The sequence below is a fragment of the Cricetulus griseus genome, chromosome 7 (genome assembly GCF_003668045.3).
Source record: "Cricetulus griseus strain 17A/GY chromosome 7, alternate assembly CriGri-PICRH-1.0, whole genome shotgun sequence".
NCBI classification, from domain to species: Eukaryota; Metazoa; Chordata; class Mammalia; order Rodentia; family Cricetidae; genus Cricetulus; species Cricetulus griseus.
This window is the reverse complement of record NC_048600.1, coordinates 95,837,834-95,865,552: the sequence shown is the minus strand read 5'-3', so window position 1 is coordinate 95,865,552 and position 27,719 is coordinate 95,837,834. Positions and strand designations below refer to the sequence as shown.

The 27,719-nt window shown below is 50.9% G+C and overlaps 1 protein-coding gene across 1 annotated transcript in view; it reads right to left on the bottom strand.

Annotated features, from left to right (window-relative positions):
- The window catches only part of Tmem132e (transmembrane protein 132E), a 54,271-nt gene that overhangs the window by 5,604 nt on the left and 20,948 nt on the right, over positions 1–27,719 (bottom strand). Inside the window, exons 2-5 of the mRNA XM_027426110.2 lie at positions 4,999–5,929; positions 3,173–3,319; positions 2,697–2,889; positions 1,861–2,004 (exon numbers count right to left, since the gene is read on the bottom strand). Of these exons, the coding sequence (XP_027281911.2) occupies positions 1,861–2,004; positions 2,697–2,889; positions 3,173–3,319; positions 4,999–5,929 (1,415 nt within the window). The remainder of the gene's footprint in view (positions 1–1,860; positions 2,005–2,696; positions 2,890–3,172; positions 3,320–4,998; positions 5,930–27,719) is intronic.

Below are 27,719 nucleotides of genomic sequence, written 5' to 3'. Positions count from 1 at the left end.
CCACTGCCAGGGCTTCAGGGTAGGTGCATGGGGCTTTGGATGTCTATGCACACACCTGGCACACCCTAAAGTAGATCCCATGTACACACACACCCGGACACTCCTGCACGAACACACTTTGGGGCACCTCTGTGAGTCTTGGAGAAGTTACTATGTAATTAGTGAGCTGGCCACATCCCAAAGCCTCTGCAGTGATGGGGTTGCTGGATTATACCATGTGGTTTGGATGAGAATGGCCCTTATAGACTCATATATTTGAAAACCTGGTCTTCAGTTGGTGGCACTGTTCAGGAAGGATTAGGAGGTGTGGCCTTGCTGGAGGAGATGTGTCACTGGGGCAGGATTTGAAGTGTCAAAAGGCCACAGCATTCCCACTGTGCTCTCTCTGCTTCCTACTTTGGATCACATGTAAGCTTTCAGCGACTGTAGCCATACTTACAACCATGGTGGTCACAGACTAACTTTCAGCAACCTTAGTGCCAAATTAAATGTTTTCTTTTGTAAGTTTCCCTGGTCATTGTGTTTTGTCATTGCAATAAAAAGCTAAGTCATCTCCCAATAAACTCCTGTAAATTTCCTTGGTCATGGTATGTTAGCACAGCAATAGAAGTATAACTAGGAAATATCTCATCCATATATATGGATCCCTAGACTACCCCAAACCCTTGGATGTTAGCTCCTTGAGCACTTTAGAGGTGGGATGGAGGGAAACAGGAATGCTCCTCTCCCACCCTGGAAGGCAGGGGATTCCAACCACAGACTGGTGAGTTCCACTTAAAGGTTAGCAGGCTCCACTTAAAAAACTGTATTTCACAGAGATTTGTAGCAGTTCATTTAGATCCCTCTGAGTCCTGCTGGTGTCTTAGCCATCACAGGATGGGGGAATATTGTGGCTGAGAAAGCACTACATGCAGGCTCTTGGGAGTAGGTGAACCTGGCCCCATCCCAGCCACAGGAGCCGACAGAGGGAACGGGAATGTGAGCTAAATTCTGTTCCATCTCTCTAGAAGACATTCTGCCTGGAACAGAGGTTCCCCAGGCTCCCCAAACCTAGGGAAATCAGAGACAGAGTGCAGAGAACAAGTGAGCTGCAGGATGGTACACCCAGGCCCTGACTCTTCTAAGTGGAGAGGTCAGGGGAGCAGAAGATAGACCCAGCTGTTCAATCGCTTGCTTCCATCTTACTGGAGGCTGGCCCGCCCCATGGGCACCATGGCTGCATTACACTGCCACCTGTCCACTGTCTCCTGTCCCATCTTGCCTCTTGAAAGCTAGGGAAAGAGCAAGCCAGGAATCTCTGGGGTGGAGGGGCCATCAAGTCAGATAAATGCTCTGTGTCCTGAGCTAAGGAGGAGATGGACATAGCTGGTCTCTGGAGAGCATCTGGGGGTAGGAGAGAGTCACAGCTGGGAGGGCCATAGGGGAGCTGTAGGTGTTGGGGTGTGTCTGATCCTCTATTCCTGAAGCTACCCTCCTCAGCTCCAGTTTCTTCACCCTGTTCCCCCTCCTGCCCAGGACTCAGGGTAAAACTATCCACCCTTTTACCTTATTTGAATCTGTCTTATGCAGTACTTAATATTGACTTGGCAAGTTGGGATTATATTGCCAACACTACCTCTCCCCCTTTGGCCTATCTTACTCTGCCAGGAACTCATCAGATCTGAATGAAGTGGTCCTTTGCACTAGGAGAGGGAATGTAAGTCTGCATGGGGTATCCACACATGTGGGACTGAGTTGGGGGGGGTGCTGCTCAGGATAGCAGAGAGGAGGGGCAATTGCTGGTCCACAGCAGGGTGGATGTAAACCACTTCCAAGGATGACCTGCAAGAGCTTGGGGGCTCTGTTCTCCCATAGACCCACCTTGATGATGTCCTCATTTTCAGACTGGCACTCCACCAGGGCAGAAACATCCAGGACAAGGCCGGTCACCTCAATGGCAATGACCTTGACAGGAATGGCCACAGTCCGGCCCGTCAAGATGGCAGTGTTGATAATCTCTGTATCCTGCAGGGAGGCAAGGGGGGTAGGAGCTCTGCTGCATGCTTGTCTCCAGGGTCATGTCTGTCACCTGCTACCCAGGTTCCTAGCTGCTCCCACTCCTCAGATATCTATTTCTCTGGGGAAATGGCACATGTGTGCACAGGCCTGCCTCTGCCAAGCCTTGGGCTCCTCCTCAGATGATCAGTACAGAGGGACTGCTGAGGAAGGCTTCCCTGCTTCCAAGGAACATCCCTTCCCCTGAGCCAAAGCTCTCAGAGTGACATCAACACATTCTCCTGGCTGGTCACAGTGCTCTGAGTGGGTCACCAACCCTCCATTCCACTGAGATGGCTACATCCACGGTCCCTTTGAACAAACCACTCCATCCCCTCCATGTGCTTTTTTCCTATGGGAGCTGGGTCCTTTTAGAGCACATTCCCCTCTTCATCTCAGATGGGATGGGTACTTCCTCTCTGATGGCTTCTAAAAACTCGAGGGGACAGACACTTTCTAGAAGATCTCTCCTAAGCAGCCCCTTTCCAGAGAATTCTATGGGTTGGAACTGTGCTTGCCTCCTGTGGTGCGCACATGCCCAGGTCCACAGACACTGTCTCAGAAGTGGTCCTTACTCTCTGCTCTCCATGCCACCCCATCACATGTACATGTTCTCAACCCCCCCCCCCACTACACGCATGTGAACTCATGGACTTGCTTACCATGGCCAGGGGCAGGATGGCCTGCACATCCCTCTGGATGACCGTCAGCTCAGTGACAACTCGCTCCAGGTCGGGCAGGGCACTGTGGCCTCGGTAATCTATGTGCCACATGATCCTTCGCTTCACCGACTGGCTGGTAAAGTTCTCCATCTCGAAGTCCAGCTGCAAGATCTCCAGGGGTCCCTGACCCTCCCTGCAAGGCAGGGCAGGAATGAGGGAGATAGAAGATGAAGGGCAGGGTTTTGCAGCCGTAGCAGGAATAAGTAGCTACTCTCCTCAGCCATTGGAGTCTCCCCAACCCACTGGGGTATCCCAACCCCAGAATCCCACTTCTGATTCCTGGAAATCGATGACGACGACGACGACGACGACGACGATGACCACCACCACCACCCCAGCACTCTGAAAGTCCATTTTTCTCCATGGAGGTTAGCTACCCAACCCCCAGGTGCCTGCTCTACAGAAGTGAAACTCACCAGGGGGGTAGGGGTGTGCCCTGAGCCCAGGACACATCCACAGTGGCTGTTGAATGCTTTGCCCCAGTCAGCAGCTCCGAGGTCACATGCCACTGGCCACTTCGTGACTTGGTACCTAGGAGGGTCACGCCCTTCTTGGCTTTCACCCTGGAGCAAAAGTGAGGAAAAAGAGGCAGAAGGGTCAGGCTTTGATGCAAAGCTTGCTCCCCTGATCACCAGCCCTAGGCTGGAGCCAGGGATGAGGGAAGCGAGTGATCTGAACTACCACAGGGTCTACACTTAACATTTGGGTGGTCAGTTCTCTACAGCTGAAACTTTGGACACTGTCATCCTTTCTGTCTTGGCCCTGGCCTACCCTCTACTCAGTTACATTTGTAGCACAGCCTCTATACACCCTCAGGTTTTTCTCAGGAAACCCATTAGAACCCACAGAAGCCCACAGAACACACCCTCTGCCTTTTATAAAGACAGGATCTTACGTAACCGAGGCTGACCTCCAACTTTCTATGTGGCCATGGATGACCCTGAACTTCTGAAAATCCTCCTTCCTCTACCTCTTGAGCCCTACGGTTACATATGTGCAGTGTGTCACCCGGTTTGTAAGTTCTGGGGATGAAACCCAGGCTCCATGAAAGCTAGACAAGCACTGAGCTACATCCCCAGCCTCAGAACCACATCTTTTTTACTGACACAAGACACAGCAACCCTGAATTCTGCTGGGGCAAGAAAGAACATCCCTCCATTTTCACTGTGGCAGCTCTTCAGACAGCAAAGAGGTGGCAGTCTTCTCTGGCCTCCAGACAATTCCATTGCTTTTTATCGTGGTTTCAGAGGAGCTCACAGCCTCATCACCCTCCTCTGGATGTATGGGAGATGCACCCCCTCCCCCAGTAAATAAGCTTTTGCTGTGCCTTAATTACCGCTGACTAAAAGGTTGACATCACCTTGTTACATCTACATGCTCTGCTACTGTTAATGCAGCCCAGGATGGCTGGTAAAATCCATTCACATTCAAGTCTCCATCACTGAATCCAGCAGACACTCTCTCGGAATTTGTGAGCTTTGTGGGTGTGTGTTTGGAGAAGGGAGTCAGGAAAGAAGGTGCAAGGCTGGTGGGGATAATTCAGTTTCTAGACATGTTGCTTGGACAGGGAAGCATTTTGGTGAGGCCTATTTGATGTCCTCAGAATTCCCGACCTGACTCAAACCATGATTTCCCACTAAAAAAAATATGATGTCAAGTGGTGATAGGTTATGGTCAGGGCATCTATGAGTGGGTGTGCTCTGTATAGAAAGGGCCAGGTATCTGTACTTCACATCCTGGACTCATCCATGAAATTTGGGTGAGCTGCACCAGTGCGTGCCTGAGCACCTTCTCACAGCCATGCTTGTAAAAAGGCTCATATTCACTCCTGTTGCAAATCTTTTTCTATGTGACACAGAGCAAGAGAAAGAAGCTGTGATCAGGAACTGGGGATATGGCTCAGTGGGTAGAGGCCTTTGTCATCAAGCCTGACTTGAGTTGGATCCCTGGGATCCACATGATGGACAGAGAAAACCCAACTCCTGAGAGTTGCCCTCTTAACCTCCACAAGAGGGCCACATCAGGCAGACCTCGCGCACACAAAACAAAACAAACAAACGTATTTTTTTTAAAAAAAAAGAAATTGTGGTTGCATTAGACAGTAAGAACAAACTGGCCCAGAGATATAGCTGCTCTGTTGAGATGATCCTGGAGGAGATAGGATAAGGAAGCTGAGGTCATGAAAGGTCAGAGATGCACTTGACCTCGGCTGGAGAGCCCCTCTCATTCCCAGGTCCCTTACCTGAGTGTGAAGTGCTCCACGCTGGGGCTGGCAGCTGAGGAGGAGTTGGGTGCCAGGTAGAGGAGGATGCTGAGCACCTCGCCGGGCCTGAGAGGCCTGTCAGGCAAGCGGATCATAAGGTTGCTGTCCAGTCTATGCTCCTGAAGGGCCCTCCGCGGCGGCGGCCGGTACAGGCTGATGCTGCCTATGCGCAGCAGCGGGTGCTGTGTGGGGCTTTCGGCGCGCGCGGCCGCTCCGGGCCCGGGGCCGCGCCTCGCGCTCCCGCAGCCACCCGCCGCATCGGGGGCATGCAGCGTGTAGTAGAGTTCTACCTGCTGGCTCTCGGCCGCCGCCTCGGGCTCCAGTCCGTCGGGGGACTTGCGGCGGGCGCTAGGTGGAGCGGCCGGGGCCGGGGGTCCGAACCAGGCCAGGGGCAGCTCGGCGCGCACCAAACAGGTGGCTAAGCCCCCACCCAGGCGACACGAGCTCCGCACCTCGCGTGCGTCGCGGAAGGCGTGCAGGCGGACACAGGGCAGCCGCTCGGTGACCCCGAAGTCGTCCCAGTCGCGGCCGGCTACATAGAAGAGCACCTGTGCCACGGGCTGCGAGACGGGCACGCGGGCGCGCACGATGAAGGCGCGCACCTTCCAGTTGACCGTCAGACGCTCGGGGATGTCCAGGGTGCTGGACGGCTGCAGAAGCTCCCGCACTACCACTTGGCTGGTGCTGAAGGGCCCCAGGGATACGTTGAGAACCGGCAGCTCCTTGGTCTGGAACACCACGAAGGGCTCTGAGCGCTGCAGGGAGCCGTTGATTGCAGCTGGGGGTGGGGGCCGCGCCTCCTTCAAGAAGAAGGCTAGCCGCGTGTGCGACAGGCGATAGCTGACTGGCAGCACAGGGCTGGCCTGAGTTCCTGGGGGACTGGGGCTGGCCGGGTGGGAGCGGCTGGCAGCTATGGACAGAAAGCAGAGAGGTCCGGAATGGTCAGAAGAGACCTCTGGGGGACTCACGGGACTGCCCCTCCAACCCCCCACTAATCCATCCATCCCATCTCCTGCAGAGAGCCTTCAGTGAGGTTGTATCCCCTGGTGTCCTGAAAACCTGCAAAATGATGGGTTCCCAAGATGGCTCAGTGGATAAAGGCACTTACTGCCCACATTGAGTTGTGTCTCCTCAATCCACACAGTGGAAAGAGAGAACTGACTCCTGCAAGTTGTCCTCTAATCTCCACAGTCTGTGGCATTAAGTCTCCCCCACCCCCCGAAAAAACCTGCAAAATGAGTAAACGGTTGCTGCCTCAAAATGTGGGTTTGAGGACCTGCCAAAGTCCTGTCGCACAAAGGGCGACTGCTCGGGCCCTGCTCCAGCACAGAGGGCTGACTTTGGTGGTCTTTCCCACTATATGCTGGGCTGCCATTCAGAACTCAGCAAGTTTTAAAGTGTTTGATAACCGGATCGTTTTAGGAGTGGCATTATGATTTCTAAACACTAACTCACTTACAGATGAAGGACTGAAGGTGAAGGGCACTTGTCACCGAAAAGCTCAGGAGAAAATTCAAACCTGCCATCCCAAATGGTATAGCCTCCCAGGAGCCCCTGCTATCCCAAATCACACACTATATAACTGGGGGACTTTGTCCTCAGTCTCCTAATCCCAAGTGTGGCTCCTTCCCTGACTCACCAAGGAAGCTTACAGGTTCTAACAATTTTGTCTTGGTCACCGCTGTGTCCTGAGCTGCCTCCTCCCAGTACCTTACCGTGACATTTAGGGTCTTTGACATGTGGCATCAGGAGTCCCTTGGCCCTGTGCTCTTTCCTAGCCCCAACTTGTAATGGGACACCTCACTGTCACCCCTCTCCCTTACTGATTCTCTTTGTTCATGTTTTACTCTTTCATCCAATTCTCTCCTGATACAATCGAGGTGGGTCCTCAATGCCACCTTCTCCAGGGAGCCCTCCAGGCTGCACCCTCCACCCTGTGAAACGTCCTTCTCAGCAGAGTGTTCTCATCTCTTGCCTTATGTGACTACTTATGGGGCCTTAAGTGAGCCTTTAGCCAGTCTGAGGACTTCACCATGAATGACTGCAGACCCCCCATGTCAGACAGTGGAGATCCCAGTCAGTACTTGGCACTCCATGCAGTTCACCCATGTCATTTATTTCATCCATGTCATTTACATCCTGGCAGATTCACAAACATGCATACAGATTCCTCACAAAAGCTGTGAAGTCCAAGTGTCCTTCTCTCAAAAGGCTCCACTATCTCTAACTTATTTAAAACCCACAGTTTGAGACCCCAATTCAAAGGCTAGGGTAAGGCCGGGAAGACAGCTTGGTGGCTAAAGTACTTGCCATGCAAGCATGAGGACCAGAGTTCGAATCCTCAGGACCCATTCAAATGCTCAGTGGGCAGGCCAGCCCACCTTGGAATTCCAATTCCAGTCTTGGAAGACAAGGACGGGACCTTCAGAGCAAGCTGGCTAGTGAGACTAACCTTATGGGTAAATTGTGGGTTTGCTTGAGAGAGCCCACCTCAGTGAATAATGTGGAAGTGTGATCAAGGTTGATTTCCAACATGGACCTCTGGCCTCCACAGATGTGCACATGTGTGTAGGGACCCCTATATCACATATGGCTATAAACACGCAAACCTGCATATACACACATGGATATCAGAAACACACACGACAGTGGCAAAAGAAAAATTAAAGTAATTGAATCTGATGTGGTGGCTATAATCACACACAGGAGGCTGAGGCAGGAGGATATCAAGTTTGAGGTTAGCTTGGGCTATATAGCAACTTTGACTCAGAACAAACTGGAAAAAAACGAAAGCAATGGGCCTTTGCTGGGTTCCAGAATCCATTGTGGTATGAGGGGCTTCACTTCGCTGTCTTCTCTCCAGCAGCCCACAGGGTCTTCCAGGGATATCAGTAGTCCCTGGAAGCCACTGATTTCTCCACCACGCTGCCTTCCTCTGCTCTCAGGGCTACTCATCCCTGCTGGACACACTGTTCCCTACAAGAAGTCCTGGCAGGCACAGGAATGGAGGAGGGCAAGTATCTATCTAAGATGGGCTCTGGAAGGTGTTTGTATGGCTGTGGAGAGCCCTTCTGCCTTTGTCCCTTCAAGCAGAGAAGCTTCAGGGCTGGCCTCCAGGCAGTGTGGAAATTCAGAGTGACAGCTGACTCAGGGCAGGACAGCCAGTCAGCTCTGAGAGCAGCAGGAGCCCAGTGAGCAGATACTGGCTTAGACTCTAGGCCAAGCTTTTTCCCTGCACAAATGGCTTCCTACCTTGAGCCTCTATTTCCACCTAAAATTGCAGAGGTGACATCAGCTGCAGCCTCCACAGGAATCCTGAGAGTGGGGAGGGCAGCCTCAGGTGTATGGAGGCACTGCAGTATGAAGGGACTGGGGCTACCCTGACTGTAGTGGGTGTGCACCATGCTTGTCCCTCTGGCTTGGAGAAGTAGCAGCAGTCAGTGGGTTGTGTTCTAATGCAGACAGGGAGAAAGGTCGAAATGCTGACCTTGCCCCTGCCCTCACCGACATCCCATGAGCCTTCTGGAGGCTGCTAAGTGGCACTTAGCCCCATTTGCCCCCTTTACTCTCTTCATGGCTGACCATCTGGAGCCTTGGAGGCAGCCTGGGTGTGGAGGCCACCTGAAGGGCACTAGACCCCAAGGGGTGTGAAGGAAGTGCGGGGGGGGGGGGGCAAGTCTCAGGGCCCCTATGCCTCCCGGGGTAAGCCTAGCTTGGCAAAGTCAAACTAGGTCTTCGAAATCACTTTATGTACCCCAGGAATCTGGGAAATCCTTTCTGCCTTGGGGGCCTGCCTCCCTGGGGGCCTGCCCTCTCCCCTGATGCCAGGGTTTTCTGCCTGTTTACTGCAACTGTGTAACACTTTGTGTGGAGTCGATCAAAACATTCCACCCTGCAGGGGAGCTCCTTAAGCAAGAGGTAAACAACTTAAAAAAAAAAAAAAAAAAAAAAAAAAAGCTTCAAGAACTCCCTGAAACTGACCAGATTCTCTAGGTCCCTCCCAGACAAAGTAAACAATGAAAGTTTAGAGTCCCTCTTGGAGGAAAAACAAGCTATACTGCTGCCCACTCAGACAAGCTGATAGATAGGGAAGAGCTGCCTGGAGAAGCAAAAGCCAGTCAGCTGCCGGGAAGAGGCTCAGACCCAGAGGCCCCTGGAAAGGGCACTCTCTAACGTGTTGAGCTGCCACCAGGCTGTGCACTGTGCTCCAGATTCCCAGCTCTTTGAGCTGTCACGCATGCTGGGGTGGACACTGGTGATGCAGCTGTCTCTGAGTCATTTCAGCTCCTGTAAGTAACCCCTCACCCATATTCCTGTAAGTAACCCTAATAAAAATCACTGGTTAACCAAGTTGAAGTTTGATGTTATCTATGCTTTGGTCTGTCATGGGTTCCCTATGTGGGGTTGAGTCTCCCTAGGAAAAGTTTTGTCACACAATACCTATCTTTGGCCAGGGTTATCTTCCCCAAGTGACTGTTGTATCTATTCTACTTCTCCTCTCTCTCCCTTTCTCTCTTCCGCCCTTCTTTTGAGATAGGGTCTCATGTATCCCTGAATAGCAGAGAATGACCTTGAACTCTTGATCTTCCTGCCTCTACTTCTGGAATGTTGGGACTACAGGTTTGCAGCACTTTTATTATTTTATTATTTTTTTTTTATTTTTGAGGTACTGAGCATTAAACCAAGGGCTTCCTGCATGCTAAGCAAATGTTCTACCAATGGGCAGAAACAGAAAACCAGAGAGCCTTTCTTGATTTAGTTCCCTCATGGGACTGCTAGCCACATCACTAGGTGTACTGAGCAGAAATCTGTGGTTTCTGCCCGCCAGAACTTTGCTCCCTAAGGACAATGACATTGACGAGTGTCCTGTATTACTCAAACACTTAGGACATGGCCAATACATAGAAGACCCTCAATCAATGTTCACTGAAAGAACAGTGGGTGAAGTTCTCTGAGTAGTAATGAGTTTCTCCTCGGTGAGGCCTCCAGGGGAGCCTGGATGGGCCCTGGGGGAAGGCTTCTGGCTCAGAGGCTTGGTGGCTCTTATCCTCTTTCAGTGACTTTGCAGATGGGGACGCTAAGCTTCTGAAATAGAGTGTTCACCCTAAGCAAACAGCCAGCATTCAAGCACTGCTTCTTTTCCTGTTTGTGGCATGATGGCCCACAGCAGGCCCTGTCACCCCGCCCACCAAGAGAGACCCCCAGTCACTGTATCCTGCTGTGGTCCTAAGGGCTCCTCGGTGGTGGAATAAGATTGGTCTCTGGCTTGGATCCGGAGTCTTCAGCCAAAAGGAAGCTGCCTGGCTTCTAGAGGCTCTGATTTCCTTTGGAAAGTAGGAGAGGCTCTGGACGGTTTCTTGGGTGGATGGAGAGTGCAGGAAGTAGGGCTGATGGGGTCAGCAGAGGTTCACCCAGAGGCGATGGTTTCAGAGCTAGTGGGTATGTTCCTGAGTGTACGTGATGACACACACGGTGTCTTGAGACTTAGCACACAGCTGTAAACATTGCGTGCATGAAGTAATGCACAGTCCCAGGGAGATGAAACACCTGGAAGTCTCAGTGTCTCAGTGTCTGTGTGTGTGTGTGTATGTGTGTGTGTGTGTGTGTGTGTGTGTGAGAGAGAGAGAGAGAGAGAGAGAGAGAGAGAGAGAGAGAGAGAAGAGAGAGAGAGAGAGAGAGTCTCACTATGTAACCCATGCTGACTCTGAACTTGGGATCCTCCTGTCTCAGATTCCTGAGCTCTGGGATTAAATACATTTGGACCCCCTGTATGTGGCTTTGGAAGGTTGCTGAAGAAAGGTGTGGGGTAGTGGAGGTCAGGGCATGTCAATGGTGGGTGCTTTAGGGGTGAGACAGGGTGGTGAGGACAGCTGGAACCAGCCTTGGCATACTCAACACACAGCAGCTGCTTGTGACCTGCATACTGGCCTGGAAGCCTACACATGCCCCTGCCTTACACACAGCACCCATGCCTGCTCAGCCCCCCAGCAGCTGCCACTGCAGTTCTGACATGACCCTAGGGTCCAAGGTCAGCTGGCTCTTCTGTTTGAGCTATAGTGCTTGGCTCTGCCTTTGTGTGGGTGGCTTCCTTCTGCTTTGTGGCCTGGCCATGTTCTGCTGCGTGGGTCTCTTTTCCTTGTTGTCATCTCCGACACAAGGGGATTCTCTCTGTCTTCTTTGTCTTTCTGATGGGTGTCAGGATCTGCACTGTATCCTCCTAGTTCATACAACCAAGATATCAGCATGAAGCTGTTTGCAGATAAGGTCTCTAAAGAGGCCCTACAGGTACTGGGAAACTGTGGGTCCAGTGTGACAAGATGTCTCCATAAGGAGACAGCAGACAGATACACCCAGAGGCAAGATGACATGAGACACGAGAGGCCAGCAATAAGAGGCTCTCACTGCACTAGACTCTGCCCACACCATCTCCATTGTCTGCTCTGAGAACTGTGAAACGACATGTTTCAGGTGCCCAAGCCACCCACCTTATCATGGTGTTCCTGGCAAATGAATACTTGAGAACTGGCTGCTTCTGCCCCTCACGGCCTCAGTTTCCTCTAGTAAGGGAACGCGCAAGTGTGATGAAGGAAGAAAACATGCTGGGGCAGTCCATCTTTTGCATATGGAATAGTGACAGACACTCGGGACCATCCCAACCCCTTCCAGACTGTGCCTCGCAAGGGGCCCCTCCTGTAAGAGCTGGACCAGATCTATCCTCCCCACAACTGGAAAGATGAAGGAATGAGCAGTGTCTCGCAGGAAGGGCATCCTATCTACCAGGACCCAAGGGATGGCTTGCTCAGGAGGTGGGCAGCTGGGGATGGTACATTCCACTCAGGCTTGGCAATCCCTCGTCCCCAATGCTCTTTTTGCTTCTGATCTCTCTGTGCAGCTCCGACTGTGGAGCTAGTGGCAAGCAGATCATCAAAGAACTCCCACATTAGTTACTTCAGTGATTATTTCCCTGGGACCGGAGGATGCTGGATGGCATGTCAGCTGGCCTGTATGGAGGTCCCTCAAACCACCTCCACCATCGGACCTGTGAGCCTGCGTGATTTTGCTGCATCTGCCTATGCATCTGAGATGGTATATGATGGATAGGGGCTGGACTGGTTTCCTGTGGTACAGTGAGGCTCCCAGTGGATGCCTGGCAAATGGTAGTCCTGTGCCTTTATGATACTGGGAGCATGTGCAAGGAGGAGGTGGGTAGACACAGTTCCTGCCCTCTGCATTTCAGACTTGCCTTAGGCATATGAGATGACTGGGTGCAGAGGCTAGTTCTCTCTTCTATATTGAATGTATAAATAAATCTTCCTGGAAGCCCAGGGTTGGGGCACTGACCACCTCCCTGCATCTAATCAGGATCAGATGCCTCCTGCCTCTATCTCTAATTGTTCCTAAATTAAAACTAATCACTTTCAAATCAGAAAAAAAAAGTGTCATTAGTTTGGTGAGTTTGAGGAAATGCAATCCAGCTGTTCTCATGGGTGCTGGTCTGTGTGCTAGGAGATGGCTGTGTGTGTGTGTGTGTGTGTGTGTGTGTGTGTATGCACACCCATAGGCATGTGGGTCATATAGAAGGCTGGTGTCTGGGACTCTTCAGTTCCTACTTCTGAGCTGGAATGAAGAATAACAGAAGACAGGGCCTTGAGATCTAGGCAGGCCGACACAATTGGGATCCCAAAGGAGAGAGTTCTGAATTTCTGTGTCTACCTGAATGGTGGATACATCACAGAAGTTTAATTGGAAGACAGTTAAGGGCACCAAAGTGGCAGATTCTCATGGTCTAAGAGCAGGAATGATGACAGTTTATGATAACAAATATCCAGAGGCCATTACAGTGTCTGGACTACAAGGGCCAAAGGAAGCCTGTTTATCAGACCTGTGAATGGATACATTCATGGGTAGATGAACAAATGAGAGGGGATAAGAACCATGACTAAGGCAGGTGATGGATGGGTTTCCTAGGGGCCATCCTTCCACCCCTCTCCAACCCTATGCTATGAGGAAGTTAAAGCTGACATGGAAAAAAGCTTTGCCTCCCAGGGAGGAGTGAGCTCAGGCGGTCTCTCCTTGGGCTGAGCAGTGGGTCAGCTTGGAATGCTGTCTTCTGCCTTCTGTGACCTATGTCCCAGCAGGCAAATTGAATAACCAATGGACAGTGTTCTCATGGGGCAGATTGCCATGGGGGAAACCTTGTTTTGGAGAAGGCTCATTAGATAATAAATAAACAAAAGACATGCACTGTTTGCAAGTATTAAAGAGACAGGTTGTTCCCCTGCCCCTCAGCAACAGTGCCAACCACACAAGGAAGCAATTTCAAAGTATGTGCATTGCCCCTGCCCCCACCAAAGTTCAGGATCAAACAAAGGGCCTGGGCCTGGTGCTTGTTAGGCAGCTGCCTGCTGCTGAGCAACACTCCAACCTCAAATGGGTCATCAAGGGACTAGGGATGCCACTCAGAGCCTTAGTGCAAGCAAGGTCCTGGCTTCAATCCTCAATCTCTCTCTGTGTCTCTGTCTCTGTCTCTCTCTCTCTCCACACACACACACACCACACAAGCCCACTCACACATACAATGATCTCTCCCCCCACAACACACACACTATTTTAAATGACTTGAAATTTTTCACATCTTTTTCTCAGCAAACCTCCCTTGGGAGAGTAATTAGTAGAAACATGATGAAGGGTTGGTACAGAAGGATGCTCTGCAGCCATGAGATGCTTCTCAGAGTATACAAGAAACAACTTAAGATGTCTGAAAGGAGGGCTGGGTTAAATATGCAAATGTATGGAAATGAGTACTTGATCTGGTGTGGATGATGTGTGCAAAGGGGAGGTTACTCAGAGAAGGTGCTCAGGCTGAGAAGGGCTGCCAAGTACCAGGGAACCATGTGGTTTGTGTGCAGATGCAGAGCACCCAGGGAGGGGATGCATCAAGGTGCTATTGGTGTTATCTTAGCAATAAGTGGTGGGGGGAGTTTGGGTGATTGTCATTTTTTTTTACTTTATCCTTTATGTATTTCCAAGACGTCTGCAACGAGCTTATAAAACTGAAAACAATAAATCCTTTTTAAATGAAGAAAAGCGGTAGAAGCTGTTCTAAGAATAAAAATAAAAAAAACTTGTTAAAAAGAAAGGAAGGGCAGAAAGGAAGAAAACCTATGGGACTTTGGTGTTGCACAAACTCCTATTTAAATGACAGCTCTGACCCCTCTAGCTGTGTGACCTTTGGCAAGTTGCTTAATTTCTCTGAGCGTCCATTTCTTACACCTGTAAAATGAGAGTCACCATCTATTTCGCAAAGTCATTGTAAGTAAATTGGTGTCCTCAGGGATGGAGCTGGTGCCGCAATTCATTTCTTCTTGTGTTTCTTCATCAACACTCAGTGGTCATTTAGCTCAAGAGGAGGGAAACGCTGACCTGGTTTCCTCAGTACTTAGAGCACTGTTTGACCAGTGGCAAGTGTCATGTCAATTTCTGTTAGGTTAAATGGAAGAAGTGAGAGGTGACAGGTGCATAACTCAGGGTCCCAAGAGGCAGAGACTGGGAGGAGGACCAGCTGTTGGGGCCCTAGAAGCCAGTCAGGAGGTCCTGCCAGTGGCCTGCTCCGTGACCTGTGTCAGAGGCCCTCTGCTCTCTGGGGCTTAACCTCCTAGCATGGGAAAAGTCGGTCCCTGTCCTGTGTCACATGGGTGAGGCAGGAAGGCCCATTCTGGACAAAATGGAGCCCAGAGGGATAGAGCATTGGTGGCTGGGCCCTCTCCTCACAGGCAGGGTCTCTCTGTGTCTAGGGTGAAGTCCCTGGCTCAAGCTCAGGAACCAAGTAGTTCCAGCTTTGCTGATCCGCCCAGTGACTAGCATGGGGTGTCTTCTGGATGTTTCTAAGTGCTAGAGGATGTTTCTAACCAGCTAGAGGCTGGTACCCACAGCAGGTTGGGGTAGGTGGGGGAAAGGAGGGTAGAGCCCAGGGCTCCCAGATGCACCAGTAGCCTCCCTGTGTCCCTAGATCCTGAGCCCCTAAAACTGACACCCCTTACTTCCCTACCCCATGCTGGCCAGAACCCAAGACTTTAGTGAGTGCCCTATGGGGTAGGATGCAGGCCAGGTTCCCTTCTCTGCTGCTCTTTTTCAGGAGTCCCATGTCCCTATCTGCTTGGGAGTTTCCATTTCTCCACTGGAAGGGCATCAAGAAAATGCAGGTCACGAGGGCTGTGGTCAGCAGGCTTGGTTATTATGGCCTTCAGCAGGGGGCTCTCCACTCTACCTTGGGTTCCCTCCCACTTGGCAGAATGGAGTAAGAACAACACCTCCTTCAAGGGGGTGCTTCTCATCTTCTAATGAAGGACTGTCTCCAGGATATCCCCAGTCCAGCTGATGCTTGTATGTGAATCAACTGCCATTAACTGCATCCCCATATGGCCTCACGGGTCAGTGTCCAAAGGTCCTCCCTCCCATGTGGAACCCTGATACTAGTGCTCCTTTGCTTACAGTGGGGGTTTGTTTCTTGCTTTGGGCAGGCCCAGCTGTTTCCTTGATTCCTGGCACCCAGCACAAAGTCCTATACCAGTTTCCTGCTGAATGGAGCAAGGAATGAATGAATGAATGAATGAATGAATGAATGAATGAATGAGGTTGTCTTGGGAGGCTGTGCCTGCTAACATGCATATGCACAGCCTCAGTACCTCTGCCAGGTTCCCTGCCATCCTCCCCTCTCTTGGCTCACCCATCCTGAACTGGTTACTCCTTTTGCTTGCTATCCACAACCCTCCACCAGTGAGAGAGGCTGCTTCTTCTCCTTAGCATGAAGGCCATTGGAGCAACCTGGATGGGGTTCAAGGTATGAGGACTGCTTCTGAGAGCCAGGAATAGGACCAGATATTCAAGGATAAGTGACCAGGGGCCCACAAGGCTGATGTAGGAACAGCCTTGAATGTTAGAATCAGCTAACTGATGCTGATCTGTGGAACCCAAGGCCCAGTGAGTACTGGCTCACAGCACACAGCCACCACAATATCAGAACCAGGCTTCCTGGGTCCTGCCTGCCAGCCCAGGACCTTGCCACCAGGCTGAAAGGCTCGCTCTCTGGTCCTGGGAGTTGGCTAGTCCCTTTCTAGTCTGCTGTAGTGGGATTCTGGGAGAATCTTCATGGAGATAGCTATAGGGGAATGTGAGAAGGGGATCCTGGGATGGGGTGTAAGTACCTGTGACTTAGATAAGGTACACCCCAGGCTGCTGTCCCTGGGCTGGAGGGGCCCAAGGCAGGGAGCCCAGGGGTTCAGGGTTGGAGGAGAAAAGTCTAAGCAGGGGAGGAGATGAGCTGCAGGAAGACAGCCTGTCCTTGTCAGTTCAGTGACTCTTTGTCTCCCTATGCCTGTCTGTGTTTCAAGCCTGTGTCTGAAGCTGGTCTGTGACCCCAGGATTGCCTCCAGAGGCCTGTGAAGACAAAAAGCTTTGTGTTTCTAACTCAGCAGCTCATGCCTTGGAGCTGCGATTGTGGAAGGCCCAGCGGTCATGAGCTCCCATGTGAGGAGCCTTCTGTGATGGGGAGTGGGGGTGGGGAAGGATGGAGGAAGTGGGGTCAGATGTTCGTAGGTCTTAGGTCTGGGGTCAGTTAGTGGGTGTCCATCTAGAGATGAAAGGAATCCTTCAGACTCTGGTACTAGCCCCTGGTCCCTACTACCTTGCAGTTCCTGCCCAGGCCAGTCCCTAAGCATGGAAAGCTCCCTGCCCCACCATCACTATCTGAGATCTGATCATGACCTGCCACGGAACAAGCCTCCTGCAGGGCAAGGTTTCTAGAGTTTGAAGCAAGCATGAGTGACTGGAGAAGATGGTGAGTGTCTTAGTTAGGTTTCTATGGCTATGATAAAATACCATGACCAAAAGCAGCTTGGGGAGGAAAGGATTTATTTCACCTCTCAGGTTGCAGTCCAACATCAGAGGAAACCAAGGCAGGAACTTGGAGGCAGAGACTGAAGCAGAGGCCATGAGAGAACACTGCTTGCTAAGCCAGCTTTTTTATACAATCCATGACCACCCACCAGGGATATCACTGGCTTTCCCACATCAATCATTAGTCAAGAAAATGCCCCCACAATCTGATGGAGGCAATTCTGCAATTGACCTTCTTCCTAGAGAGGTCTAGGTTTGTGTCAAGCTGACAAAAAACAACCAGCACAGGGATGAAACCAGCCACAGGGACATGGCACTGAAGGGCTTTTGGAGACAAAGGCCTGCCTTGGCCGGCCAGGAGGGGGCACACAGCAGCGAGGAGGACAGTGTGGGAGGAACAGGCTGAGGAGGGATTGAGACTTTCCCCCCTGCAGGACTCTGACTTGCTCTGGGTCCCACCTGCCTAACCCAGCTGGCTAGGCAGGGTCTGGGGTGGGAAAGAGACCTGAAATAAGACAGATTGAGAGGAGGCTGGAGGGAAGACCTGAGGGAGGGAGGGAGGGTGAGCGCAGGGGCTGCTGTGAGGAGAGGGAGGAGGGAGCCAGAGCAGGAGGAGGGCTGGGGAGGACTGAGAAAGAGGCCAGTACCTGTGCAAAGCTGCATGCCTGGGCTGGAGCTGAGCCTGCGGGGGAGGGCGGGGGAGGGAACAGCGCCGAGTTACACTAAATGACTAATGTGCATTATCCTAATTATAGCGGAGCAAGCTGAGCCCCCCACCAGCGTGGGCTGCCTGCATGCATCTCCTAATAAACAATTAGCTCCAAACAACAGAAAAGGAAAGTGCGTGTGTGCCTGTTCGTGTGCGTGTGCGTGTGCTTGTGTGTGTGTGTGAGAGAGAGAGAGAGGGGGGGGGGGATATGAGTGAACTTGTGTGCTAGCATACCCGCTGGAGTAAGGGGGCGGGGCTTGGTAGGGACTCTCTAGGGAGAGCTAGGGAGACAAGTCACTCCCTCCCTGCCCCCTGTCTGATGAGCCCCTAGAGATGAGGACTACTGCAAACAACAGGGCCCTGCCTATGTAGGGGTAGGTACATGGATCTAACTAACCTTCAGGGGTTGCATCTGGAGTGCTAGGCATTGAGCCATGTCACTGGCCCTCACCATAACTCCTGGAGAAAACAACAGCATTTTTGCTGTTTTGCCAATATATGAAATAAGTTCAGAGAGGCTAGGAGAGGTGCCCAAGGACACACAGTTGGAGTGAAGACCCATCAACCACATCCCAGGTGGGTGTCATTAGTGGCTTCCTAGCATGAATGAACCAGAAATCATGACAGTGGTACTGAGGGGTGAGACTGGTCCTCACTGTGACTGCAGACTGTAGACTACTCTACCAAAGTTCTAGAGATGAGGTGCAGAGCAAGGGCTGACCTGCCCCACTCTGGTGGAGCTCTACCAGGGCTTTGGCAAGGAGGAGGGGGACGTGTATAAAAGCCAAAGACTGTCAGGGACAGCTAAAGTGAACCGTGTGGGCCCCAGCAGACCATTCTCCTTGCCCCAAGTTTCCCCCCTGTACTTTGTCTGCGCTGGTGTCCCTGCCCCAGTTCTAAGCTCATCAGTTTCCAAGGGCCTTAAGTGGCTCCCAGCTTGGACCAGGTTACCACAAGCTGGAGAACATGATGCTTGGAACAGAAAGCCCAGGTGGGTGCACCATGAAAGGCAAAGAAACTCTAGGGACTTGGGCCTGTTTACACCTTGTAGAATGAGGAAGGTGACTGACCAACATGCCCCAGATGGCCTGGGATTGTCATGGGCTTGATACCTAATGCTTCTCAGGCCTGGGCAAATCCAGACAGTTGATCACCCTCAGAATGAGGTACGCCAACCTTTCTTTCTCTCCCACAGGGTTGTAGGTAGGATCTAAAGAGGTCTACAGTGGCTGCATTGTACAAGGAGATGGGCTGGGCCAGCTTCCCATGTAGGAAGGGGAATGGGAGTCCTTGAGACTCTTCGCTTATAGATGAGTCAAAATCATAGCATTGGCTTCCAGCTACTTCTTGGCTGCGACTCAACTCGTTATCAGCAAAATGGACTCTTCCTAGTTAGCTTCAACAGTCAACTTGACATTGCGTAGTCTTCTAAGGAAGTCTCAACTGAAGGACTGGCCAGATCAGATTGGCCTATGGCCATTATCTGTGAAAGATTGTCTTGATGATCAATGTAGGAGGGCCCAGCCCACTGTGGGTGGCACCATCCATAGGCAGGTGGATCTGGGTTATATAATAAAGTCAGTGGCAAAGCCAGAGAGTGAGACACTACTCACTCTCTTGAGCACTACTCTGAGTTCCTGCCTAAGTTCTTGCGCTGACTTCCCTCAGTGATGGTCTATGACCAGGAAAGTATAAGCAGAAACAAACCCTTTGCTCTCCTGCTTTTGGTCATGGTGTCTACCACAGCAACAGAAAAGCAAACCAGAACAGGCTTACAAAGTCCCCTATACACAGCTGTGAAGAGAAATGTCGGGGTCCACACAGCATGCTTTGCATACACCCTGGACCACAAGAAACCGCTGTCTGCCTTACTCCTCCACTCCCTGTAGGGCCTCCTGATTGGCTTGCTCTCTTCCAGCCACCTCGGAAAGCCAAGTCCTGCGGCACCAGGTTTTCTAGGTACCATGTGGATAGACTAACAGTGGCTAGCTCCTGTATTCTCAACATCTCTAACTTGGCTTTAAGCCTCTCCCATTTTAACTGTCTGGGTCCAGAGAAGAGAAAAACCCTGCTAGAATCTCACAGGGCTTCTCCTTCACTGTAGCTCTCTCCTCCCTGCCAAGTTGCTGACTTTCTGTGCCCTGGTCAACATTCCCAAATGCTCCCTTGATCCCTCAGTGTTCTGCAGCATCAGTCCCTATCCCCCTTCCTGTCCACTCTTTCTGTAACCTTGCCTTTCCCAATCCACACCCCTGAGCAACTCCTAGGCATCATTCCCAGGCCACCATGCTTCACAGTTACTATTCTTCTCTCTGCCAAGCTGTGTTCCACATTCTTCCTCACGGGCTTCACTTGTTCTTGACTTCTTGTAGACGCTGTATCCGCCATGGGGCTTTCCTTGCTTCATTCCCAGGAATGGGTTAGGTCCTGTCCTCTCAGCTGCTGCCACCCACCCCTCCATGCTTCCTCTCTGCTGGTTTGTTGTCTCCAGTTTCTCATAGATAGTGGCCTTGCTGTGGACACGGAATGGCTGAGATTTCATGGAGCAGCCGGCCTGGTGCTCCTTGTGAAATATTAGGGTTTGCTGCCGACTCACAGACATTCACCAAATAAATATTTATCCAGCTCAGCTCTTCAGAGGCCCTGCTGGGAACCGCTGGGAGAGAGGGCTACAGAAGGTAGAGTCCGCCCTTAAGGAATTTGCTGGCTAACAAGAGGCCAGACAAGTACATAAATAACATGCTAAAAGGTGGGAAGTGTTGTGAGCCTTCACGGGAGTGCCTGGCTCTAGCACCAGCAGCCCACACAGAGAACCAGAAACATGGTGTAGCAGGGACATGGGGTTTGGGGACTTCTGAGTGTTGAAGGGCTGGGTAGGGTCAGAGACATTTCAGGAAGGGAGAACAAGGCCACAGTGTGGTCAGGGCTTATAGGCAGTTTGGAAGGTGGGGCATGCGGTAGAGGTATGAAGGTGCTGAGACCAGACGAGGCAGCATAACACCAAGAGGCCCAAGGCCTTAAATGTCAGGCTGAGGAGTTGAGACCAATTCTGAAGGTTCTCCAACATCCCTGGAGCACTGGGGCACTGCAGAGGGGTCTTATTCGCAGGGGCAGCTTCATTATAGATCTTCACAGAGGCTCTAGCTGTCTTATAGGTTCAGGCCCCTTAATGATGTTTATCCACTGAGCCATAGCAATGGGGAGCCACTTGAGCACCCTGAGTTCTAGAGCATGCCCCTGTCCATACATGCAAACAGCAGCAGGGGGACGTGAGGGACATTGGCTGCTGCTACCAGGGGCTACCGGGTGGCTAGAGAAGCCTGTGCTGTGACAGATATCCAGAGCTCATCACCCATGAGGTCAGCTGGGCAAGCAGGCAAGACTTCCCACCTTGGGCTCTGTTGGCATGGGGTGCAAGAAGACTCCCACTGCCCTCTGGGTAAAAGATGTACCCCCATCTGGCTCACTCCACTCTGTTCCATCTACCTTGCTCTCCCACATTCTTGCCCCTACTACTACAATGGGGTCCTGGAAACCCAGCAGGGGGGCACAGTTGGGGGTGGGGAGTCATGCACAGAGCTGAACCTACAACCTCCCCAGACACCCCCAAACTCCTAGAATATGCTTCCTCACTCCTGCTTAATGTGATTGACACACCATTTGAAAAGATTTGGAGGTGCCTCTCTGCCTTCAGGAAGCCTGTCCTGATGGCACAGCTGGGCTGGCTCACTGCACAGCCAAGCTAGTTTACAGATTTGTTTTCTTCTTTTTCATTCCAAGAAGCCTGAGATGACAGCAATTCAGATCCGACCCCACCTTGGGGGACACAGAAGGCTCCAACTGAGGAGTGGTGCGTGCTGTGAGGGCCACACGGGAACAAGGCCAGCTGGGTTATACCTACACTGCCCTCACCCTCCAAACTCCAAATGCTGGATGGAGCGTTCAACTAGACATTTTTGAGGTCACCTGAAGCCCACAACTTCTGGAAAGGCCACATAAAGCAAATATGTCCTCGTCATCGCTAAAGCCACCTGCTCCCCAGGCCTAACAAGATAACCCCGATTTGAAGTGCCCGCAGTTGGCTCTGGTTGCCAAGCACCGGGTCCTCGGTTGTGGGAAGGCAGAGAAGTTGGCAGTCAACACTCCCAACTCAGGGGCAAGGGAAAGGTCCCACTCAGAAGGTCACAGTTGGGTCGGGATGTAGCTGGGTGACAGATGACGTGCCTAGTCTGCACAAGGCTCTTAAAACAGCACCGTTAAAAACGAAAAGGTTCAAGTTGAACCTCACAAGTGCAGTTGTGCTGTGCAAGCTCCACCCTGGGGCCTTGTTAGCAGTGATGACAAGAGAGGAGCAGCAAGCCAAGAAGGCCCTCATGACCTCTGCCCTACATCCCTTCCCCACCACAGCCATGATCTTGACCTTAGGCAGAGGACACAGCAGCTCAGCCCTACCCCAGGCTCCAGATCTGGGGCTCTGGTCCAGGTCTACTGTCCTGGGGGAGGGTGATTCTGTGATTTAAGATATCTTGTTCTCTGTTCCCTCAGGGCCTGTCCAGACTCTGGAATTCCTTTGGGAATGGTGAGAGGAGCAGGGTTTGACAATCACTGAAAGCCCTTCCAAACACACTTGAGCTTATTATGCTAATGTGCTGATGTGGGGGAGGGTGTCTTGATTAGCAGAAGAATCAACCACAGGGCTGAAGAATTGAAACTTTTAGTCACACCCACTGGCCCTAGGCACTTCGGGAATTGGAGTCTGGGCTGACCACCAATGGCTCAGGGATTTCACCCCTTGTGTCTACTTAGGGTACCCTCCATTAGAAGCCTAGAGTGAGGGGCATGGGAAGCTACTACTGGCTTGGCAAACAGGTGACAGGATGGTGGTGCATCCCAGATTCAAAGGGGCAGATGTCACTCTGCACACCCCTTCATGGGTCTGTTGACTGGTTGTTTTTGTTGTTGTTTTTGTTTATTGTTGTTGTTGTTTTGTTTTTTAAATAAATTCTCACAGGAGTTGGAAACAGTGAGTAGTCACCCTAAGTTCTTTGAGTGGCTGTATCAGCAAGCTGCTGAATCTGAGTATGGGTTGTGGCACCTAGTGGCCCAGTAGTGTGGGAACCTTGGCCACCTCCTACTTGCAATTAGAATACAGAATTGGGAGTGGCTTTGTGTTATTGAGTCCTTAGTCTGTGAGGTCTGCATGTCCCTAGAAGTTAGTGAGAATCTAATTGAGTTGGAGGGCATCTTTTTGGTGCATTCAGGAAAGCATTACTCACGAGCCCCCCCCCCCCCAATAATGTACACATTTGGTGTTTGTGTGTGTATGTAATGTACACACTTGGTGTGTGTGTGTGTGTGTGTGTGTGTGTGTGTGTGTGTGTAAAGTACACATTTGGTGTGTATGTGTACTGTACACATTTGGTATGTGTGTGTGTGTGTGTTGTACACATTGAGGGGCCCAGGTATTATAAACAGAGTAACATTCTTTCCCTTAGGAAAAGAGGTATTTGCTGCCCATCTAGGATTAGAATTCCTCTCCAGGACAACCATGGGCCCATCTTTCTCCCATCTCAACACCGTCCCCTCACACCATGTTGCTACTTAAGTCTGCTTTCCTGTGGACTGAGGGACACAGGGACCCTTATCTCTCCCCATCCCCAGCTGGTATGTCTTAGGATTTCCCTAAATCCTACTTGAACTGGCTAGAGAACAGGACATTGGGGAAGTAGTCTTGGAGTTAGAAACGGGTTAGTCATTTCTCAGGACAGAAATGCCTAGCAATACCACGTGCTGCCTCACAATGAGCTCCCTGTCCCCAGGAGGATCCCAGGTATGAGAAGCCTGAGCCTTCACCGAGGAAGTTTCAAGCCTGGCTGATCTTCCATCTGTGTGGCTGCTTCTCAGAGTACTCTGCTTCATCTGGGCATGGGACACAGCTGGAGAGTAGAAGGAACAGCAATGTCTCTGCTTACAGTCAGTCAGTCGTTCATGGGATCCAGGGCGGCTATGATTTGGGTCTGGTGGTAATTTCAAAGGCTCAGTCCTCAACCTGTTGCTATTAAGAGGTTGTGGGGCCTTTAGGAGGTGTGGCTTAGCAGGGTCTTAAGCTCGAGGGGAAGGGTCCTTGAAACACTTAATGGGACTTCTGCCCCCCTTCACTTTCTGACTTGGAAAGGAAGCGGTTTTACTCTGACACACACTTCCACCAGAGGTCTAAAGGTAATGGATTTACTCCACCAAGGACTGGGACCTGTAAAGCCACAACTGAAAAGCAACCTTTTCTCTTCTGAAGATGATGATGTTGGCTACTTGCTATAGCTGCTGTGGGACAGGAAGGATGGATGGGGACATTGTTGTTATATTCTCTGCTGTATAAACATACTTATACTCCTTAGGAAGAGAGCATCATGTATACACTGTGAAAGGTTTGTTTGTTCTGTTGACCCCTACTCACACCAGCCCACATACTCCTGAAGGAGTACAAGGTTAATTCTAGTGGGAGCTAAGGAGACGTGCTATTTTTGAAATACATGAACCCAGATATGCACAGGAGAGGAGAGCACAAGGGATGATAATGAGAGGGGCACTGACTTAGTTAGGGTTTCTATTGTTGTGAAGGAACACACCATGGCCATGGCAACACTTATAAGCGGTTTGCTTACCGTTTCAGAGATTCAGTCCTTTATCATCATGGCAGGGAGCATGGCAGCATGCAGACAGAGGTGGTGCTGGAGGCCTAACTGAGAGTCCTACATCTTGCAGGCAACAGGAAGTTGACTGAGACACTGGGCTATATCTTGGGCACAGGAAACCTCAAAGCCCACCCCCACAGTGACACACTTCCTCCAACAAGGCGATACCCACTCCAACAAAGCCACACCTATTAGTGCTACTCCCTATGAGATTATGGGAGCCAATTACATTCAAACTACCACAGGCATGGATCTTAAGTCTCAGAAACATGTCTAACCAGAGGAGTGAGGCTGAGTTCTAAGGATGACTCTCTGCCTTTACTCAACTCCCTCCCCTTATTCTCTATAAATCCTTCTGGCAAAGATGTTAATCTACTGCCTTCTCTGGTTGCAGGCTCTCTGAATATAGCACAGCTTAAAGATCCAATTCCCACCTCTGTTCATTGCCTCTGCAGGACAGGCAGCACAGCACAAGCTGTGGAATTCTAGTTACTAGTGACCGATGACTGAACACACTGGTAGTACATGGTTCTAGGCTAGGCAACCCCTTACCAGCAGTCTGGGAGGCAGCAGACAGGCAGAGTCCATAGGGCAGATCAAAGACAGGACAGACAGGCATAGTTCACAGGGCACACTAACCAAATCCAGGACAGACAGGCAGAGCCTGACCCATACAAAATCCAAGACAGACAGGCAGAGCCTGGACCACACCAAACCCAGGACCAGGCTGGTGGTTCTTCTGTTCTATCTAGTCCTGCTGTGTGACTCAGGGCAGGGCATGCTTTTTCCTGTCCCTGAACTTCAGTTCCTTTACTGGTGGCTGTTCAAACTCTTTCCAGTTCTAACCACTGGCCTGCTCTGCTGCTGGGCAATAGAGACATTACTTATCCCAATTCTTTAGGCCCTAACATAGCAGGACAAGCTATGTTATGACATAGCTTGGTCTTAGCCTGTGGGAGAGAACACCATCCTCTCTGGACTTGGGGAGTACTTGGGCTTGAGGTAGCAGATAGTATTTTCAACCACAGGGTACCTACCCATATAGGAGGCTTTCGAGGCGGTATTTTCAACAAGAAAAGAATACACTGTAGTTTAAGTTGGGTCAGGTATATAATGAGTGGGAAAGCCAGGTGTCACAGTACAGGATTGTAGCTTCAGCATTTGAGAGGCTGGGGCCAAAAGATACAGATACATAGCTGGCTTCAGATACACAGATACACAGTAGGTTCATGGTTCGCCTAGACTTCAGGAGACACTGTCTCACAAAACAAGATCAAAGAAGTGGCCATTAAAAGTAACCGGTAGACAGTCTAGTGTGGTGGCACAGGCTTGCAATCCCAGCTATTTGGGAGACTGAGGTAGGGGGATCACAAGTCAAAGACCTGCATGGAATGTCAAGAAAGTTCAAGGTAGTCTGGACAACTTATTGAGACCCTGTCCTCAAATAAGTAAAATGAGGGCTGGGAGGTTTGCAAGGTGGCTCAACAGACACACATGCTTGGTGCAAGAGTCCAACAAACTGAGTTCAACCACCAGATCCGGGATGGAGGAAGAGAACAGACTCCTAAAAGTGGTCCTCTGACTTCTACACATGTGCCATGCAAGTGTGAGTGTACACTCACACACAAATAAAAATATTTTTAATATAATTTAAAAAAGAGGGCCTGGGGATGTGGCTCAGTGGTAGAAAACTTGTTTAGCTTGTAGAAGCTTTGTTTTGTTCCCTCAGCAACACTCCCCCAACACACACTCAGAGGAGCACACACAGATACACACTCACACACACACACACACACACACACACACACACACACAGATATAAATATGCACACACACTCACACAAACACACAGATATACAAGTGCACACATAGATATATACTCACATAGATACACGGGTGTACACACACACACACACACACACACACACACACACACACACACAGTGAGAGAAACATAGCCAGATGACTCCCAGTCCAGCAAACAAAGCCTCAGGTACCTGCTGACTTCCCTTGCTTCGGATCATGAGATTTCTTGAGTGTGTATGTATAGAGGGTACATGGTACATGCTATGTGGTACTTATGTGACAATGTTTGACTAACAAATCATTCATAGATATGTGGAGGGGTCTCTGCAAGTTACCCCATCCTCTCTCTGCTCATAGGCAAGGCCACAGCATAGGGTTGTGCCTTAGCACAGGGCTCTTTCATCTTCTGTTTACAAGGGACACAGGGACACAGGCCACATCTGGGTAGTCACAAGGCTGGAGTGGGCTAGCTTCAGCAGAGGGAGGCCTTCAAAAGGTGTTGGTGTTGAAATATTCCCTACGTGACCCCATCCACTGCCAGAGTGGGTGCTGAGGGTACCTAGCCTCCATGCCTAAAGGGGCTGCTTTGCTGTACCCAGTCATGACTCATAGCATGGTTCCTCAGCTGGGCCTGGCCTCGCTTGTCATACTGTTCATGCTCTGAGGGCCTCAATTGACCATGCAACAGTTGAGCGCAAGAGACCTGTGTCTGCTCACTTAGGATGTCACGGCTGATTACATATGGGAATACAAGCACTTTCTAGGCAGCAGAGGGCCAGCACAGCCTGCTCTTGCTGCTTCCAAACGTTCTGGTTCTTTCCAGGCTACCTGGTTCCCCGAACCTCACAGGACAGCTGGGTTCGGCCCCAGGAGCCTCAAGTTTCCCTTCTGCACTCAGAGAAGGTAGTTACAAATCCTAGTTCAACCTATTTCTTGCTGTGTGACTTGGAATAATCTGTTTAACACCTCTGGGCTTAGTCACCCATCCTTCCCAAATTCCTGTTGGGCTGACAGTGAGAAGGGCCAGCACTTCCAAGACCTGGCCCAGAACTGGTCTGGTAATGAATGCTGGCAGCTTCTATAAATAGGAATCTTTTACCCAAGTCACCAGGCTTTTTCTCCTCAGAGTGCATCTACTCTTTGATTCCTTCCTTTCAGGCCCTGTTGAGTGCTGGGGGTATATAGGGAGGTCACTAATGGTCTCCGAGGGGACAAACCTGCAAACAACTAACGTAGCTGCTGAGGGAATAGCACAGGGGTGAGGAGCTCCATCCAGGAGGCCTGAGCAGAGCCTCTAGAGAGGAGACTATGGAAGGACTAGCTAGGAAGCCAGGTGTCTAGTGTTGACCTGTAATCCTAGCACTCTGGGATGGATGCAGGAGGATTGCAGTGAGTTCTAGGTCATCCTGGGTTATACACTGGGTCTCAAAACCCAAAACAAGGACAAAAGTAAATTCAGGACAAGCAAGTGGGTAATGGTCAGAGCAAGAACTCGGGTCCTTGATTCTTCTGAGTTCTGATGTCACCGGTCATTTGTGTGGGGTGAGGCACATGTGTATTTGGGGAAGAGAATAAGGAAATGTGTGATACACAGAAGA